The 16678-nt window shown below is 39.3% G+C and overlaps 1 protein-coding gene across 2 annotated transcripts; it reads left to right on the top strand.

Annotated features, from left to right (window-relative positions):
- Positions 1-62: 62 nt before the first annotated feature.
- MFSD1 (major facilitator superfamily domain containing 1) lies at positions 63-11833 on the top strand. Of its 2 annotated transcripts, none has more exons than XM_010169307.1 (14): positions 63-125; positions 295-407; positions 751-793; positions 1353-1420; positions 2893-3001; positions 4158-4260; positions 4983-5081; positions 6277-6388; positions 7637-7693; positions 8333-8489; positions 9542-9639; positions 9995-10107; positions 10793-10840; positions 11769-11833. In XM_010169307.1, exons 2-14 carry the CDS (start codon positions 298-300, stop codon positions 11831-11833), a joined length of 1182 nt encoding a protein of 393 aa, XP_010167609.1. In that variant the 5' UTR covers positions 63-125; positions 295-297. The 2 variants fall into 2 exon arrangements, with proteins under 2 accessions (XP_010167609.1, XP_010167608.1); XM_010169306.1 differs by having other exon boundaries at positions 78-125; positions 295-338.
- The last annotated feature ends 4845 nt before the right edge of the window (positions 11834-16678 follow it).

The raw sequence follows: 16678 nt of genomic DNA on the forward strand, positions 1-16678 counted from the left end.
TGTGGGGACGCCAGGATGTGGGGGGCCTGGGGTGCTGGGGCTGAGCTCTGAGGCGTTGTCTTCTCCTTGCAGGCAGCTACTTCTGCTACGACAACCCAGCAGCACTCCAGACACAGGTTCAACGGGTGAGTGTCTGCCTGGGGCAGGACTGGGGTCACAGGGGCCAGGGGGGTACAGGCAGGGGCCAGGTCAGAAAGTCTACTTGTTTCAAAGTAGTTCTGCCTGGATACTTATTCTATTCCTCTCTGATTACTTGAGGAGTAATTCCTTTTTTTCATTCCCTCCTTTCTGTAGGATATGAAGGTGAACACAGCTCAGTTCATGGCACTCTATGCCTGGTATTCCTGGCCCAATGTGGTTCTTTGCTTCTTTGGAGGTTTTCTGATAGACAGAGTGTTTGGAATACGGTGAGTGTGATGTTAGTGTCACTCACTTTCAGTGGATGGTAGACATAAAGTGCTTGTGAACTATGGGCTTTATCATAGAAAGCTTTTTCAATTTTATTTTCACATAATCTGTGAGTTTCCTCACTGGTATAAATGAGCTTCCTTCCCTTTATGGCTTCAATAAAGTGGCTTAAAAAAATGTCAGTTTGTACTTTTTAATTTTTTTTAAGGAAATTGTCAAGCTGTAGCATTTATTCCTGAGAGCTTTTATTTATCAACCTCCCCATGTTTCCTTGCTGTAGGACTAACAGTGTTTTATAGGAAAGAGGAGTCTATGTATTAAGTGATTTTATTTTTCTTACAGGTTTGGCACTATAATATTTAGTGTTTTTGTTTGTGTCGGGCAGGTAAGTGCAAATGAGAGGGAGAAGGATGATCTGTGACTGAAGCTTCTCAGCTGGGGGTGGGGGGAAAAAAAGCCCAAATGGTTCCTTGTGGAGTAGTGATATTTGAGATGGGAGTAGGCAAGTGAAGAGAGGTGAAAGGGGAGAACAGCTGAATTTTATTGGGGTAGTTGGGAGCAGGTGGGATAACTGGGAACTGAGGACCTTGAAAGATGAGGGAAGTAAGAATGTGAAGGAACTAGATGTTGTATCCATTTGATGTGCAATCCATTTGATGTAGGTGTATTTGGGTAGGGTTTGAGGATAAAGGTGAAGCATGACTTGAGCCTCTGGAGGTGTTTTCTGAGTGCAGTTTCAGGGTGGGCCAGGTTGAGTATTGTGTAGCCAGCAGGCTGATGCAGAGGGAGCAAAGGCACAAAGATAGGAGTGGGAAATGCGAGTGAAGTATTTCTGCAGGTCTGGGAAGGGAAAAACATTTTTGTTTCTGTTTTGAAATGGTTCTAGTTTGTTCCTTACTTCAAATATAAGATTATAATTTTTTTCCTAAATGTTTACCTGGCAGGTGATTTTTGCTTTGGGAGCACTGCTTAACGCTTTCTGGCTGATGGATGTGGGCAGATTTGTATTTGGGTAAGTCTAGAAGCATGTATATATATGCTCTCTGAGGTAAGAACCTGCTTTCTGTGTCCTACAAAACTGCTACCCTGTTTATAGTCAAGAGACAAGATTATTGGATTTTGGGACATCAGCAAAGTTCATAGAATCATAGAATGGTTTGGATTGGAAGGGACCTTCAAGCTCATCCAGTTCCAACCCCCCTGCCAGCAGCAGGGACACCTTCCACTAGACCAGGTTGCTCAAAGCCTCATCCAACCTGGCCTTCAACACTTCCAGGGAGGAGCAGCCACAGCTTCTCTGGCCAACCTGTTCCAGTGTCTGACCACCCTCACAGTGAAGAACTTCTTCCTAATATCTCATCTAAACCTCCCCTCTTTCAGCTTAAACCCATTTCCCCTTGTTTTGTCATTAACTGCCCTTATGAAAAGTCCTTCCCCAGCTTTCTTGTAGCCCCTTCAGGTACTGGGAGGCCGCTCTAAGATCTCCCCGGAGCCTTCTCTTCTCCAGGCTGAACAGCCCCAACTCTCTCAGCCTGTCCTCACAGCAGAGCTGCTCCAGCCCTCGCATCATTCTGGTGTCCCTGGTTGAGGTATCCATGGTTGAGGCATGCAAGATCTTCAGTCGCATTCCCAGTCCAATGTAAAGTTAGAAAACAGAAAATAGGACTTTCCAGGTCTTATTGTTCATTTGGAAAACCTGTCTACTGAATTCAGAAATCATGAAACTACTCAAATAAAGACTCAGTAAGCTGATAAAACTGTGCTAGTCTTCCTTTTCTCTTGATTCTTACTTTCTTGATTAAAAAGAATTCTTAGCAACAACAAATACAACAGGGCTCCTACTGTGGCAAAAAAAGAGTAAATGTCAGACGAAAATACCTCTGAGTTCTGAATGTGCCACAGCATGGAGGTGTTAAAAAATCTAATCAGCTCTACTGGGGATGGAGCAGTTGACTCCATTAAATTCTGATTCCAAGTAAGATGCCTGCTTTTGGTTTCATTTGGATCAGGATCTATACCACTTGCTTCTTCAATGCAGAAAATCTGATCAGCTCTGCTGGGGATGGAGCAGATGACTCCATTAAATTCTGATTCCAGTGTTACGGACACTGACCAAAGCCTGCTTTTGGTTTCATTTGGGTCAGGATCTATACCACTTGCTTCTTCAATGCAGAAGAGAAAGGAGAAGCTGCTGCCTATCGATTTAATTTCTGTCAGTCACCAAGGGCAATTATAATTGCTGTCAGACTACTTAAAACACTTGGTACTCCTAATTATTCTTAAGACCCTGCAATCATCTTGTGAATTGTCTTCAAGACTTCCATTGCCTAGCATATACACATTAGATCTGCCTGTACACAGCTAAATTTATCTGAAATACGGTCACCTTAGTATTGCCAGTAACTGAGGAACTGCTTCCTTGTTGCTTTGCATGTTGCAATTAATGTGTTTCCTTTTGTGCTTTCCTTCCTTTTTTTTTTTTAGAATAGGTGGAGAGTCCTTAGCTGTGGCACAAAACACGTATGCAGTCAGTTGGTTTAAAGGCAAGGAGTTAAACCTTGTGTTTGGATTACAGCTGAGCATGGCCAGAATTGTAAGTGTAAAACTGTAGAGCTTTAATTCATCAATTTTTTTAAGGTGTGTGGCTTGTCTTGGCAGTGAGACAAAGAGGAGAACACCATTTCTAATGCTCCCTAGGGAGTTTTAGTTAAAAGTGGATGTGAAATTGAAATTTAAAATGTTAAAAGACTTTTAGTGAATAGACAAAGGATACACAAGGAAATGAGCTAAGATTTCTTGGAACCTGTCAAACTTCTAAAGCAGCCTGGTGGTGTTATCAGCACAGATCACTGGGTGGGACAGTCAGAGTGCTGCATTTCCTTGACTAATTGATTCTTGGCATATCATAAAATGTTACCTTAACTGAATGTAGCTTGTGGTTTGGGGACTAAATGCAGGCTCTGATAAATGAGTTGGGATGGCTGCTTTGAGAAACCCCGTCCTGCTCTGCTGGTGTAAAATGGTTTTGTCTCTGTTGCTGGTTCCGATGGGAACTGGGTGACTGCATCTCTCAGCTGTGCCATTTTGGTTTGATATAATCACTTAAACTGCTGCTGGAGGTGGGTTTACACTGCTACACCAGGCTGTGGATGAAGAGAGTGGAGACCTGCCTCTCTTCTTAGAGGTCCTCTTCAGCAGCCTGTGATATCTTAAACCACTGCAGGTATTTACCTGAGTAAAAGAGAGTCAGCTGGGTCTGGGTTGATGTTCAGGCTGCTGCTCATTAGCAGTGTCCTTGGCTCAGCTGAACTGGAGTTAGTGGTGGTTAGCCTTGGGGTTACAGCCCTGGATCCCTTCTCTAGGGGAGAAGGGGAAAAAAAAAATGCTTCCTGATGCCTGTGAGGTGAGAATCCTGTTTGCTTTAATGTGGTTTTAGATTCAACTCAGTTTATGAGCTGTTGCAATGTATGATGTAGATTTTATGTCACTTCTCACGTCTCCAGTGAAACACTGTTAAGAGTTGTATAAAATTTCAGTTTGTGAGGGTATATTGTTGTTGCAGTGGTTAATTTGTTACAGACACTGACCAAACCAGCAAGGAGGAATTTTATCATTGTTGCAGGTGGTTTATGTTCCCTGTGTAGCATCTTACCTGTTTGTTTTAAACACTGTTCAGTCTGCTTAACGTTCCTTTTTAATTCAGATAATTGTGAAATACATTATTCTTCACATGAGTCTGTTCTGCCTAGGGGAGCACAGTGAACATGAATATCATGGGATGGATATACTCTAGAGTTCGAGATCTTCTGGGTTATACTGGTCCCAGTACTCTTGGGTTAACTCTCATGATAGGTCAGTAATATTTTGAATTGATGTCACCTGCTGTTGTAGGCTTCTGAATTTGAACAGCATGCATACATGTTAATGATTTCTTACTAACCTGAAAGTAGGACAGATATATTTGAGACCAGGAAGAGCAATTCAAATACTGTTTCTATCAATGGCTAATATTCTTGTGCAGAGTGTTTGATTACTGATAAAACCATGTGTGATTTTTTTCTGGTTGCCAAATTCAAGTTTGTATCTTATGGAAATGAAACATTTAACATACTTGGAGTAAAGGACAGACTTGAAAAGTTTTCTGAAGGGTATCATGTCAAAGCTTGCATGTAGTTCTGATGTGTAAAAGTGACATTTCAGCCACCTTTGGATCTGTGTTCCTTGCCTTCAGAGCCATGGGTATTAAGGCTCTGGTGTTGGTAAGAAGGCTCAGGCTTTGTTCCTGTTATTATGGGGTACAGATAAGGAGCTTGTCTGTGCTGAGTGGGAGTGGTGGTAATGTTTTAAATAAAATAAATGTAGCTACATATCTGTACTTCAGTCTCTCATGTGGCAGGCTTCAGTATTTACATCTTAATCTTTGAATTGTACAGCTGTTGAGTCTTATAAGCAAGACAAGCTGGTGTTAAACCTAGTTTGTGTTAGTTATATAATGTTCCACTACACTAGTTGTGCTTAAAAGCCAAATTACTACTTGAGTCAACAACTAAACATGTCACATTGCCTTCTTGCAGGTGGGGTAACATGTCTATTTTCGCTGGCCTGTGCATTAATCCTCGCTTATCTGGACAAGAGAGCAGAGAAACTCCTTTGTAAAGAGCAAGGGAAAACGGGTGAGTGCTGTGGCTGAACCTGCCTTGGGCTTCATTCTGGAGCAGACCCTTCCAGTTACTGTGTGCACTGTGCAGGTTTGTGTTTTAGGTAATTCAGTGGCTGCTCCTTAACATCTTTTTCACAGTTATAGCTTTCATAATAATTTTTAATTCATTTTTATATCAGTAGGAAGCTTTCCAGTTTTAAACACCAATTTACAGGCAGATGCACTGTCATCTGCTTTATTTATAAAGCACGTAGAGAGCCTCCCAGTTCACACCAATTTGATCAGTGCCTTTGCCATTGGCACTTTGTTGCAATTGGTCTTATTTCCTTTAATAGGTGTGCCAAAACATGCAGCTCTTCTCCATCAATGTGTGGTGTTTTGAGTTTTCCTTGTGGGAGAACTTAGAGCAATTAAAACTAAAAGGAATTTGAGATCCAAATAGGAGTATATATAACATATATATATGTGATATATATATATATACAATCCAGGCTTCAGGCATGGATTTTGCTAGCTGGTTAAACATTTTTCAATGAAAAGTGTTTTGTATTTAATTCTGCATAAGACTGTCAGAGGCTTTAGAGAAGTTGTACATCCAGCTTAATGTGGGAGAGATGGAATTGGTCTTACTTCCTTTAATAGGTGTGCAGAAACCTGCAGCTCTTCTCCATCAATGTGTGGTGTTTCGAGTTTTCCTTGTGGGAGAACTTAGACCAATTAAAAATAAATGAAATTAGAGATCCAAATAAGAGTGTATATAACATATATATATGTTATATATACTCTCTCTCTATATATATATATATGTTATATATACTCTCTCTATATATGTTATATATATGTTTTTTATATATATATATATGTATAAAATCCAGGCGTCAGGCATGGATTTTGCTAGCTGGTTAAACATTTTTCAATGAAAAGTGTTTTGTATTTAATTCTGCATAAGACTGTCAGAGGCTTTAGAGAAGTTGTACATCCAGCTTAATGTGGGAGAGATGGTTTGTTCTTGACTTTGGCACTGTTGATTTAGGACTTGTATATTCTTAACCAACTCTCACTGTGTAAGCTTTAAACAAGAGAGTAGATAGTGGCAGGAATATGTGCTTCAGTAGTGACTTGTGACCACCTTCATGTTTATTCAGTGCGGGTGAATTCTGGATATGCTTATGCTGACTGAAACAACACTGTCTCTTGCCCCGCTCCAGGTGAAGTGATTAAGCTAACTGATGTGAAGGACTTCTCTTTGTCCTTGTGGCTTATATTTGTCATCTGTGTCTGTTACTATGCAGCGGTTTTTCCTTTCATTGGACTTGGAAAGTAAGTGTCTCACATACGTACTCCCCTTGAATTTGGTGAGGGTTTTAACTAGCTCCTCACAAAGGGAAAGGTGCAGGCTAATGTTTAGCTAATAATGGTTATGGAACCACTGGTCTCCCAGCAAGTCTGCTGTGGCTGGTCATTTCTTCTGAGGCATTATTTGCTATACTTATGATACAGATTAAAAAACTCTTCTAGTTTCTTTTTCTGCTGAGCTTTGTGGGAAATACTGTTGCTTAGCATAGACTGAGTTGTTAGAACTCAAAAGCATAATGCATGCTTCATTTCCTGATAAAATCTTGATAAAGATTTAAAGCATGGCATGAATTTTGGTGTGGAAAGCTGCGGGCAGTTGTCATCTAGAATTCCTTCCATATTAATAAACTATTGACAGGAGTGTGAGGTGGAAGCTTAAATGTAGTAACAAGTTTGGGCCGAAGTTCTCTGACTGTGCTGGCTTTGGTGTGTATCGAGTTGAAACATTCACTTGGAATCCCGAACTGGTTTGGGTTGGAAGGGACCTTAAAGCTCATCCAGATCCAACCCCCCTGCCAGCAGCAGGGACACCTTCCACTAGACCAGGTTGCTCAAAGCCTCATCCAGCCTGGCCTTAAACACTTCCAGGGAGGAGCAGCCACAGCTTCTCTGGACAACCTGGGACACTGTCTCACCACCCTCACACCAAAGAATTTCCTCCTCACATCTCATCTCCATCTCCCCTCTTCCAGTTTAAAGCCATTTTCTTTTTTGAGCCACATGACTTGATCTGATAGCTCAATCAAGTGGGTTTTGAATATACTTGGAATGAGAAATAGATCTCTTGAGCTCAATGGATGTTTTATGTTGAATGAGATGGAAAAGTCTGAGGTGACTTGGAGAGACCTTACAATCAGAGATGTAGATGCCTATTTTTTTCTTGTGCATGTAATTCTAAAAATTCTCACTTTGGTCTCTTACCCTGTGCTCATTGCTCATGTATTATTATTGGGTTACATGTAGGTTATGTACTTTGGATGTTTTCCCCAAAGTGTAATTTGAATACTCCTTAGAACAAAATTTGTAGAGTCTGATAATAAGCTCCTAAATGCTTTATAAATTAGGATGTGTGAGGGGATGTTTATGTCAAAGCTATATGGCAATATTTAAAAGTTTCCTGTGAGCTAGATTGTTGTGTCTTTACTTTATCTAGCTTACTTTTTAATTCATATGACACAAGTGTGTATTTTTCTAATTTTTTTTTTTCTTTAGGGTTTTCTTTATTGAGAAGTTCAAATTCTCATCTCAAGAAGCAAGTGCAATTAACAGGTATATTGTAGCTGATTTAACAAGCAAATGTGCTACTTCTGTGTTCTAGGGGGTTTATGTATCTTGGGCTCTCACCCTGTGGGAGGCAGTTTGGAATCTGTTGTTACAGGTGGTGACTTGCATTTAAGTGAACAGATTTCACATGGCCCAAGGAATAATTGGGAGGTGGGTGTGGGTATTTGTTTAAATAAAAATGTCTTGGGTGTTCACATTGAGGAATCAGCAAGAAAAGGCTCTGCCTGAAGTGTTATTTTAGTATTTGGTGATTCCCTTCGGAGTGATAGAAACAGTTTAATAGCAGCACTAAATGAACTAAATTTTCCTAGTTTGAAGATGAATTTGTGATGTGGCAAAAAACCCAAACGAACCAACCCAACAACAACAGCAAAAGACTTGTTGGTGTATGATTTCAAGAACTCTGAGTATGTCACTGTTTCCTTGGATGTCAAATGTCCTCAGAACTTTTGGGAATTTTAAGTCTATTGTTTGCCATTTTTTTTGGTGTGGTTTTCTTATGGCCCCACAGCTAACAAGGATATATAGTTATCTCTATCTCCAGTTTATCTGGAGACACTTGTGTTGTTTAAAGCTGTCCATGGCTAGATAGTGTTCCATTCTCTTATTTTTATTCTTTTGTAGTATTGTGTATATCATATCAGCACCCATGTCCCCAGTCTTTGGACTCTTGGTGGATAAACTTGGAAAGAACATCATCTGGGTTTTATGTGCTGTGATAACTACACTTGCTTCTCATATTATGTTGGCTTTTACCTTCTGGAACCCCTGGATTGCAATGGTAACTCATTCTCTGAGACTTATAGCTAAATATGATAAAATAAGAAAGGGAGTTGATGATGAATTATTCTGCATAAGTTGCCACTGCCTGCTGATTGTTTAGGTAGTCCTCAAAACCAAAACAAACCTCATTTGTTATCCCTGATTTTAAGAAGAATATGAAACTGAGTTTAAAACTAAAGATGGTGAAAAAGCAAAGAATGCATAAATAGAGTAAAACTAAGGTGAGCTGTCTGCAGCCTAAAGATAACACTTAGGTTTTGGTGTTTGGTGGAGGGAGGCAGTAGTTATGTGTGTGTATTTTGAGGTGGAAAAGATTGACTGCTACTGTTTGTAGCAGTAATTCTATAGTTTTATAGTGCAAAAGGGTGTCCAGCTTCTTAGGAAGGATGAGATTAGACCAGAGAGCTGTATGGAGTGGTGATTCCTTGTCCCTTCAGGCATTAATTCATCACAGTATCTGCATTTGGTGGTGCTCTGTTGCAGAGATCTGCTCTCCTCCTTCGTGGACACTCCTTACACGAGCTATTACTAGATCACTGTGCCTAGGTGCTTGCTTTTCTCCTAAAACTTGTTCTTTTGGTGTAGTTTTGAAGCTTATTACTATTACTTAAACTGTCTCTAACGTGCTGTATTTGACACTGATAAAAATAGTAAAGTGAATGAATATAAAAATAAATGAATAAAAATCTTCAGTACTGATTTCCCCTTCCTAGGCTTAAATATGGTACTCACTAATGTATCAGGGTTTAAAATTAGGGTCTTTGTTCTTCAGGTATTTTTCTAGTGAGTTGCAGCATTGATATTTTCCTCTGGGTATTGAAGTCAGGCTCTTTACAATGCTAATTAGATAGTTTAGTTTGTGGGGCACTGCTGGAAAAAGTTCTTTTTGCCTCCAAATGTGCATGTTTATTTAGAACAATATGCAAAATGTATTACTTTAGCTCTTTTTTTTGGGAGAAAGGGAAAACCAATATGTTCATTTATTAGAAGTTTACAGCAAAAATGCCTCTCATCTGACATCTGCTTACTTCTTCTGATTTATTTCACCAGTGCTTGCTAGGAGTGGCCTACTCATTGCTTGCCTGTGCCCTGTGGCCCATGGTGGCCTTTGTTGTTCCAGAACACCAGCTGGGAACTGCTTATGGCTTGTAAGTACTTAAATCTGTCTGTGCTGTTCCACAGAGACCTTGTTGTGATACTATTGAACCTCTGAGTATCAAGCAGTTCTAACACGTTAATTGTTACTCATCCTGCCAAGTTCTAACACATTAATGGTGAATAATCCTTCCAAGTTCAGTCTAGCAGGAAAGTCTCGTGTTGTTTCAGGATGTGGATGTGTGGTAACAGAAACACAGAAACTTGTGCAAAAATGTTGAGTCACAACTCTGTCATATGTCATAACAAATAGAGAGAGGTTAATCTCATTGTTTGTTCAGTGTAACTGATGATGTTTCTTTTAAAACTGAATTTCTAGGCAGTGCTAACCCTTTGTTTCTGTGTTAGTATGCAGTCTATCCAGAATCTCGGTCTGGCAATTATTGCTATAGCAGCTGGGATGATTCTGGACACAAGAGGATACTTGTTTCTTGAAGTCTTCTTCAGTGCTTGTGTTTGCTGTAAGTATTAAAAATGAATTCTGTACATTCAGGAAGCTTTGTTAGGCTTTTTTTTCTTAATAATTCCCATAAATAACTCCTTTCTTTCAGTTAGTTTTCAACCAGGGCAATGTTGAAAGTGACTCAAACCTCTTGAAATGTTTTGTGGCTTTCTTGAAGTGATTTAGTCTAAGTAGTTTCAGTGTTTTGAAAAAAAACAGAGTGAAAGGGGTAGGTGAATGATACTATTAAAGGCTGTGTTTGAGAGCTGTTATTAATATAGCTAAAACTAAAATAACCTTTTTCTGAGTTACCACACTCTACTTATGAGCAGAGTGGAATTTTCAAAAGCAATTAAGAGATGCTGCTGGTGAAAATCTCCTCTCAGTTACAGCTACCATGAATCAGAGAATGGTTTGGGTTGGAAGGGACCTTCAAGCTCATCCAGTCCCAACCCCCCTGCCAGCAGCAGGGACACCTTCCACTAGACCAGGTTGCTCAAAGCCTCATCCAACCTGGCCTTCAACACTTCCAGGGAGGAGCAGCCACAGCTTCTCTGGGCAACCTGTTCCAGTGTCTCACCACCCTCACAGTGAAGAACTTACCATGAAAAATCTTAGTTATTGTTTGGTTGTATGTTAAAGCTGCTGTTCTGTCATTGTTGTAAATTTATGGTCAGCTAAAACTGTTCCCTTTTTTTTTTTAGTGTCACTAATAGCTGTAGTCATGCTGTATTTTGTGAATCACCTCACAGGTAAGTAAATGTTTTCAGCTTCTCAGTTTTTCAGCTTCAGATACTTGTTTTTATTGTAATTCTTGAAGTTACCAAGCTGAACTGTTTACAGGTGGTGGTGTAGTGTCCTGTGTCAGGTGCTGTAGCCCATGGCCTTGGTACCAGGAGCATCTCTTGATGAGGCCTGTCCTTCTAATATCATAATTGTAGATTCTGTAATGTATAATTCCCTGAACCTTGCTGTGCTGTCAAATCTCATCAGCAGGGCAGTGGTACCTACTGCTTCAGCTCACTTGAACAAATATGTAGGATATTCTGCAGCTTTTCCTGCACTGCCTATCAAACTTGATTATATATGTATCTACAAATATAAAAACTTAATTCTGTAGACTTTCCTTCAAGTAGCAGTGTTCTTTCTCAACTCCTTTTTTTCAAGCAGTAACTACTGAAAGATCTGGAAGGGATATTAACTTATTTCTTTCAAAGTTGCTTCCACTTCCTTTAGTTTTATGGGATGTTATGGTGAGTTGTAGAGAAACTTCATTGTTATTTCATGTATAACTGAGGCTGGAGAGCTCAGTTTGGATCCTGATTTTGCTTGCTTGGATGATTATGAACACGTTGCTCTTTCTCTTTACCTCAGTTTCTACTTTTCATAGAATGGTTAGGATTGGAAGGGACCTTAAAGATCATCTAGTCCCAACACCCCTTGCCATCAGCAGGGACACCTTCCACTAGACCAGGTTGCTCAAAGCCTCATCCAGCCTGGCCTTAAACACTTCCAGGGAGGGGGCATCTACAACTAACTTGGGCAACCTAATTGTGTAAAATTACTCCACAGATTTCTTTTGTCAGGTGCTCTGAGAACTTCTGTGGTGATGTATGATATCAAAGATAGATAAAAAGAGTGATTTTAAAGGTTTCAAAGTACATATGACTTCTGTTGCAGGTGGTGATCTCAACTGGTCTGCAAAGAAAAGGGAAAAACTGCAAAAAGTAGCTGCAACTGAGTAAGTATAAAGAACAGTGTCCTTATGAAATGTTTAACCTCAAGTAATTAAGTAGATTACTGTCCGAAGTCAGTCTCTTTTGTATTGAATGCTAATTTCTTAGTGTTATTTTCTTTCTTAGCAGTTACTAGTCAGATTTCATATTCCTGCCTCCTGGGAATGAATAATTAGAGTAAGTAGCAATTAACCAGGTGTCCTTGCCTGGCACTCTTCCTTGCTATTTTTATTTATTTCAGTGGTCTTCCAACTGAGTGAAACTGAAGTATGTTTAAAAAAAATAGTGTATCACTTATTTAAAAATACACTTCATTTATCTGGTGCATACCTGCCCCAGTCAGCATCCAACACTTCCTGGTTTTAATTGTCAGGTAAGGCACGGACCAATTTTAAGCGTCATTAAAAGCTAGATCTCTCTTCAGGAGAAACTACACTCCAGTCGCTTCCCCTTCAGTTTCAGCTTGCTGCTCTTGCTATTTTATTTAGGAGTCTTAATTCAACGTGCCTCTGAAAACTGTGGCTTGAGTCGAAATTGCAGGACTAATGTGCAACTCGGTTGCAGCGCTAACGTGCAACTCAGTTTGTGGTCAGATCTGTGGCATAAATGTTATTGATTACAGTGAAATGTTTCCATTTTTAGAAAGAAATAGGGCAGGGGTGTTTCACTAAAGTGGAATCTGCTTCCTCTAAAAGGAAATGGAGCACTTGAGGTGGGCTTAGGGCAGAAATTGTCAAAATAAGCAAGTTTTGACAGTTCATCCAATTAAACAAATTACATTTTGTGGGAGACTTGAATGTCCTGCTTTCTTCCTTACAGAAGATAAGGACAGTGACACTCTTCAGAACAGTAACTTAAACAATTCTCCTCTTGGTTTTGACAAACCATTGGTGACATGTTAAGAGTCCCTTGCTGTGTATAACCCTAAGAGCTGGAATCGGGTACCCTTGCTTTTTAAGAGTGGTGTTTGATCAAACATGAAGGTATCAGTCACCTACTGCTGGGATATCCCCTGAGTTCTAGGAGCACTGGGTTTATCCTCTCTGCACAGTCAAAAGTTTACTTCACCTCTCTGAATGAGGGGTGAAGCTCCTGGTGCATATTTAATGTTGTACAAGGAAGGGAAACACTGAGTTAGTCTGAAAGCTTTCAAAATGATTGCGTTGTACTGGGAGGAGAGAAGAAGTGTTGTATGGCAAAGTCCATTAAGAGATGTCACCTTGAAGGCAAAACAAAAGACTTTTCCACTCCAGCTTCTCCATTATCTACTTAACTTCTAGAAAAATAGTTTTTGGGTTTTTTTTAAGTAGACATAATGTAAATTCTATCAGACTGAGTTCGGGTGGTTTAGTTTCTGTCCTGATGACCTTGTTGAAGATGCTGCTTCTAGTAGTGTTGCAGCACCCAAAAATTGTGTTACCTTTTCCTAGTTCTGATTATTACTGTGAGGATTAAAAAATAACTGCATTGCAGAATGTAATGTCCACAGGGCTGAAGTTTTGGATAATTTATTGATTATTTTTAAAATGTATTTAAAGCAAATGTTTAATTTGCTTAAGGGTGGAACCAAGTCAAAGAAATCTGAGGATCTGCTATTGCGGTTTGAATTTGTTTTGGTAAGAATGTGATTGAGAACTGTTGGAGGAGAGGACACAGAATATGGATTTCATGACTCTAGTCGTAGTTTAACATTTATCATGTGAAAGAGTAAGTCAATAAGCAGCAAGTCGTGGCTTTCAAGGTAATATCTGTAGAATTCAAGCTGCTTGTATGTGAACAACATAGACTTTTTCTTTTGAAATGGTTTCTATTCTGACCTAATTCAGCTCAGTTGAGTCTCTTCAGATCTTGAAGTTCATTTGCCTGTAATGTTGTTGGAAATCTTTACTTTTTAATTGGTAACTCTATTTCACCTGCAGATATTACACATCTCACAGCTTATGTGTAAATGTGTTCCAGATAAATGCTAACAAGACATCTCTTAGAAATGGACTTATGGACTCCTTTAAAACTGGACTGTGTAACTGTCCATATGATGATACTTAATTTTGGAACAAAAATGAAAACACCTGTCAACAAAGTCTTAACCAAGTGGCTTGTGATGGTGTCTAACATGGTTTTGGTTCTTGTCCTAATTTATGGACTCGTTACACGCCAGTCTTGACGAAAGCTCAACGAAACTTAAGACCTCACCAGACCTGGTGAGCACGCTTAGATGTGATGAGTATCATCCTTGAGCCAAAAGATAGCAGCCAGTTTTTGATATAAATGCAACAAAAACCACTTTTTACCCAAGAGGAAAGGATTTCTGTGTCCAAATACAGCTGGCCCATGTGGGATGTCTGTAACACTTCCAGTGTTTACTGTGCAAGATGACTTTGTATCTCTGTATTAGTGTACGCTGTGGGGTAGAGTGCCTTAGAACAGTGTTTTCAGTAATTTTTATCACAATGTTTTTTGCAGAAAAGAAATTTGAATAGCAAATACCATCCAGAAGTGGGGAGCACTTGATCAGCATCATGGCAACTTGAAGAAATGTAGTGTTGTTTAGTTTGGTGGTCAGCACTGGACAGTAGTTCTTTGGCAAAGAAACTAACGTGCTGGGGTTTTTATAGTAAATGACTCAATTTTATGCTTTGTAACCAGTCCTAACTAACGCTGAATCATCTCTTAATTTAAACAGAAGGGGTTTACAGGGTTTTATGCTGTGTTTAAGCTCTGGAGAGGGTGCTCTGCAACCCAAGACAGATGTGTTCATCTTCAGATAAAGACGAGTATAAGTTGTATTCGATGTGCAGCACCACTATGTTGATGGGGTTGGAGATTTCTTAACGTAATGGCATTTTCTGTTCTGTAATGAGGCTCGTTGCCTTACAGAGCTTAGAAACGGGTCGCTGTTACTACCTTGTGTCACTGTCTTAATGCAAACCACTGTCTTAAGCTAAGTGTATTTAGAGCTCCGTTTAAGACTAAGGTGGAAAATAAGCAATGGTTTGAAGTTCTGGTCAAATATTGACTCTCTTGTAAGAGACTGCTGTTCATCCTGAAGGCTGCTGAGCAGTCGTCTTTGCATTTTTGACAATTGATTCTTTTTGTATTGTAATCTTTTATTTTTAAGGAGTGAAAGCCTGTTTAATAGAGAGATAGCAAAAACTTGTTACAAAAGCTCACCGAGCGTGTTGTAATCTGTGAGAACCAAAAGGTTTATATTTCTACTGGAATCTTGCAATCTAAATAAAACAAAAAAAAACCTGCAGAAAACAGCCTCTCTCTTTCTTTGCACTGAATTGGAGTAATCCATACGTCTCTTTTATTCTACTATCCAGTATTCATTTATAAATATTACAAGCTTTTTTCCTAGTTATTAAAAATCATAGAATCATAGAATGGTTTGGATTGGAAGGGACCTTAAAGATCATCTAGTTCCAACCCCCCTGCCATCAAAAATAAATCAAAATAAAACTGCATACACAAGATAAAGTTGCTTGGGTTTGCACTCCTCAGTGCAAATATCTTAAACCAATTTTCTTTTCCAGAGCGGAAGAACAAGAGAGGCTCAGACGTCAAAATGAAGATGACTTGGCTAAATTACGGCCAAAAGCTGATGACTTTAGTTTCAGGAATAAATACCTCTCCAAACTAGGAGCTCAGGTATTAGTAACAAAGCAAGGGTTTTAATAACGAAGGATAGAACAATGAGATGTTTATTTTAAGAACTTGGCTTCTTGTTTCAAATAGCCAGTAAATCAACCTCTGATTAAAATGCTAAACGTGTGCTTGTTCTCAGAAATGGTAATTGAAATCTAATGAAGAAAATGAATCAATGGCTGGCAGACCAGAGAAGTTGAGGAGCAGGCTTATGGTGATGCATGATTTTTTAAATTTTATTTTTCTTTTTGCAGCTACCACATAATTACTCTTCCTATTTATCGACAGTGGCACACAGAAGCGTGTTGAAATAGCATCTTACCCCACTTGAAAAAGCAGAAAGTTCCTGTTACACAAAACTTTGATCCCAGTACTGACAACTACCAGAGTGCTGCACCATACTTTTCTGTAGGCATCCTATTTTTAAAAATACTCGGCTTGGGCTCCCACCCCACACTGTGGGTAAATAACACAGATACGGATGAAGAACCATCTGGCTGTTTATTTGAACCCCTGAGCTACGTACTACACCCTCCTGTCTAAAATACTCAGTGAGTAGCTTGAGTCAATAGCTAAGGCTTGCTCTCTTCCATGATGTCTGAACTGCAAAAGCTTTGTTTCAGGAATCAAATTGCTGTGCAATGAGCCTTGATGTAGATATAATTTAGCTTCTCAAGTTGGACACGTTGGTTACTGTGCTGGAAATGATCTGTTTCATTTTTCTTATAGAAAAATGTGAGGAAAGACTAGCTTTTTATTTTGGTCCAAGAAAATATTTCAGAGGAAACAGAACTAAACAATTTTAGTGTTCAAAAAGTGCTAGCCCTGGAATTTAATACCAGATCACAGGCTTACAAATAACCTCATCTAAGTTCTGATTAATGTGAAAATTGATGTGTTTTTAAAAGATTGTGACTAAAAACTATGAAAAGAGTTAAATGCAAGAACTGAAGTTTGGCTTTCAGTGGAAAAATGTTAAATTTCCTTATGAAACTTAACACTTTCCCATAATTTCAATGGAAGGCTTGTTGCTGAATAACTAGTCTCTAGTACCTCCTGCAGAGTGCATTTTGGGTTTGTGAGTCATAAAGGCTCACTTCTGTAATTGGACAAATTATTCCTAAACTAAACTGATCTTTAAAAAGCTTTCTGGAGCCCTGGGTACACCAAATGAGGAGCTGCTGTAAGGGTAGAGGATAAGTTCCC

The sequence above is a fragment of the Antrostomus carolinensis genome, unplaced genomic scaffold (genome assembly GCF_000700745.2).
Source record: "Antrostomus carolinensis isolate BGI_N321 unplaced genomic scaffold, ASM70074v2 scaffold1546, whole genome shotgun sequence".
Taxonomy (NCBI): Eukaryota; Metazoa; Chordata; class Aves; order Caprimulgiformes; family Caprimulgidae; genus Antrostomus; species Antrostomus carolinensis.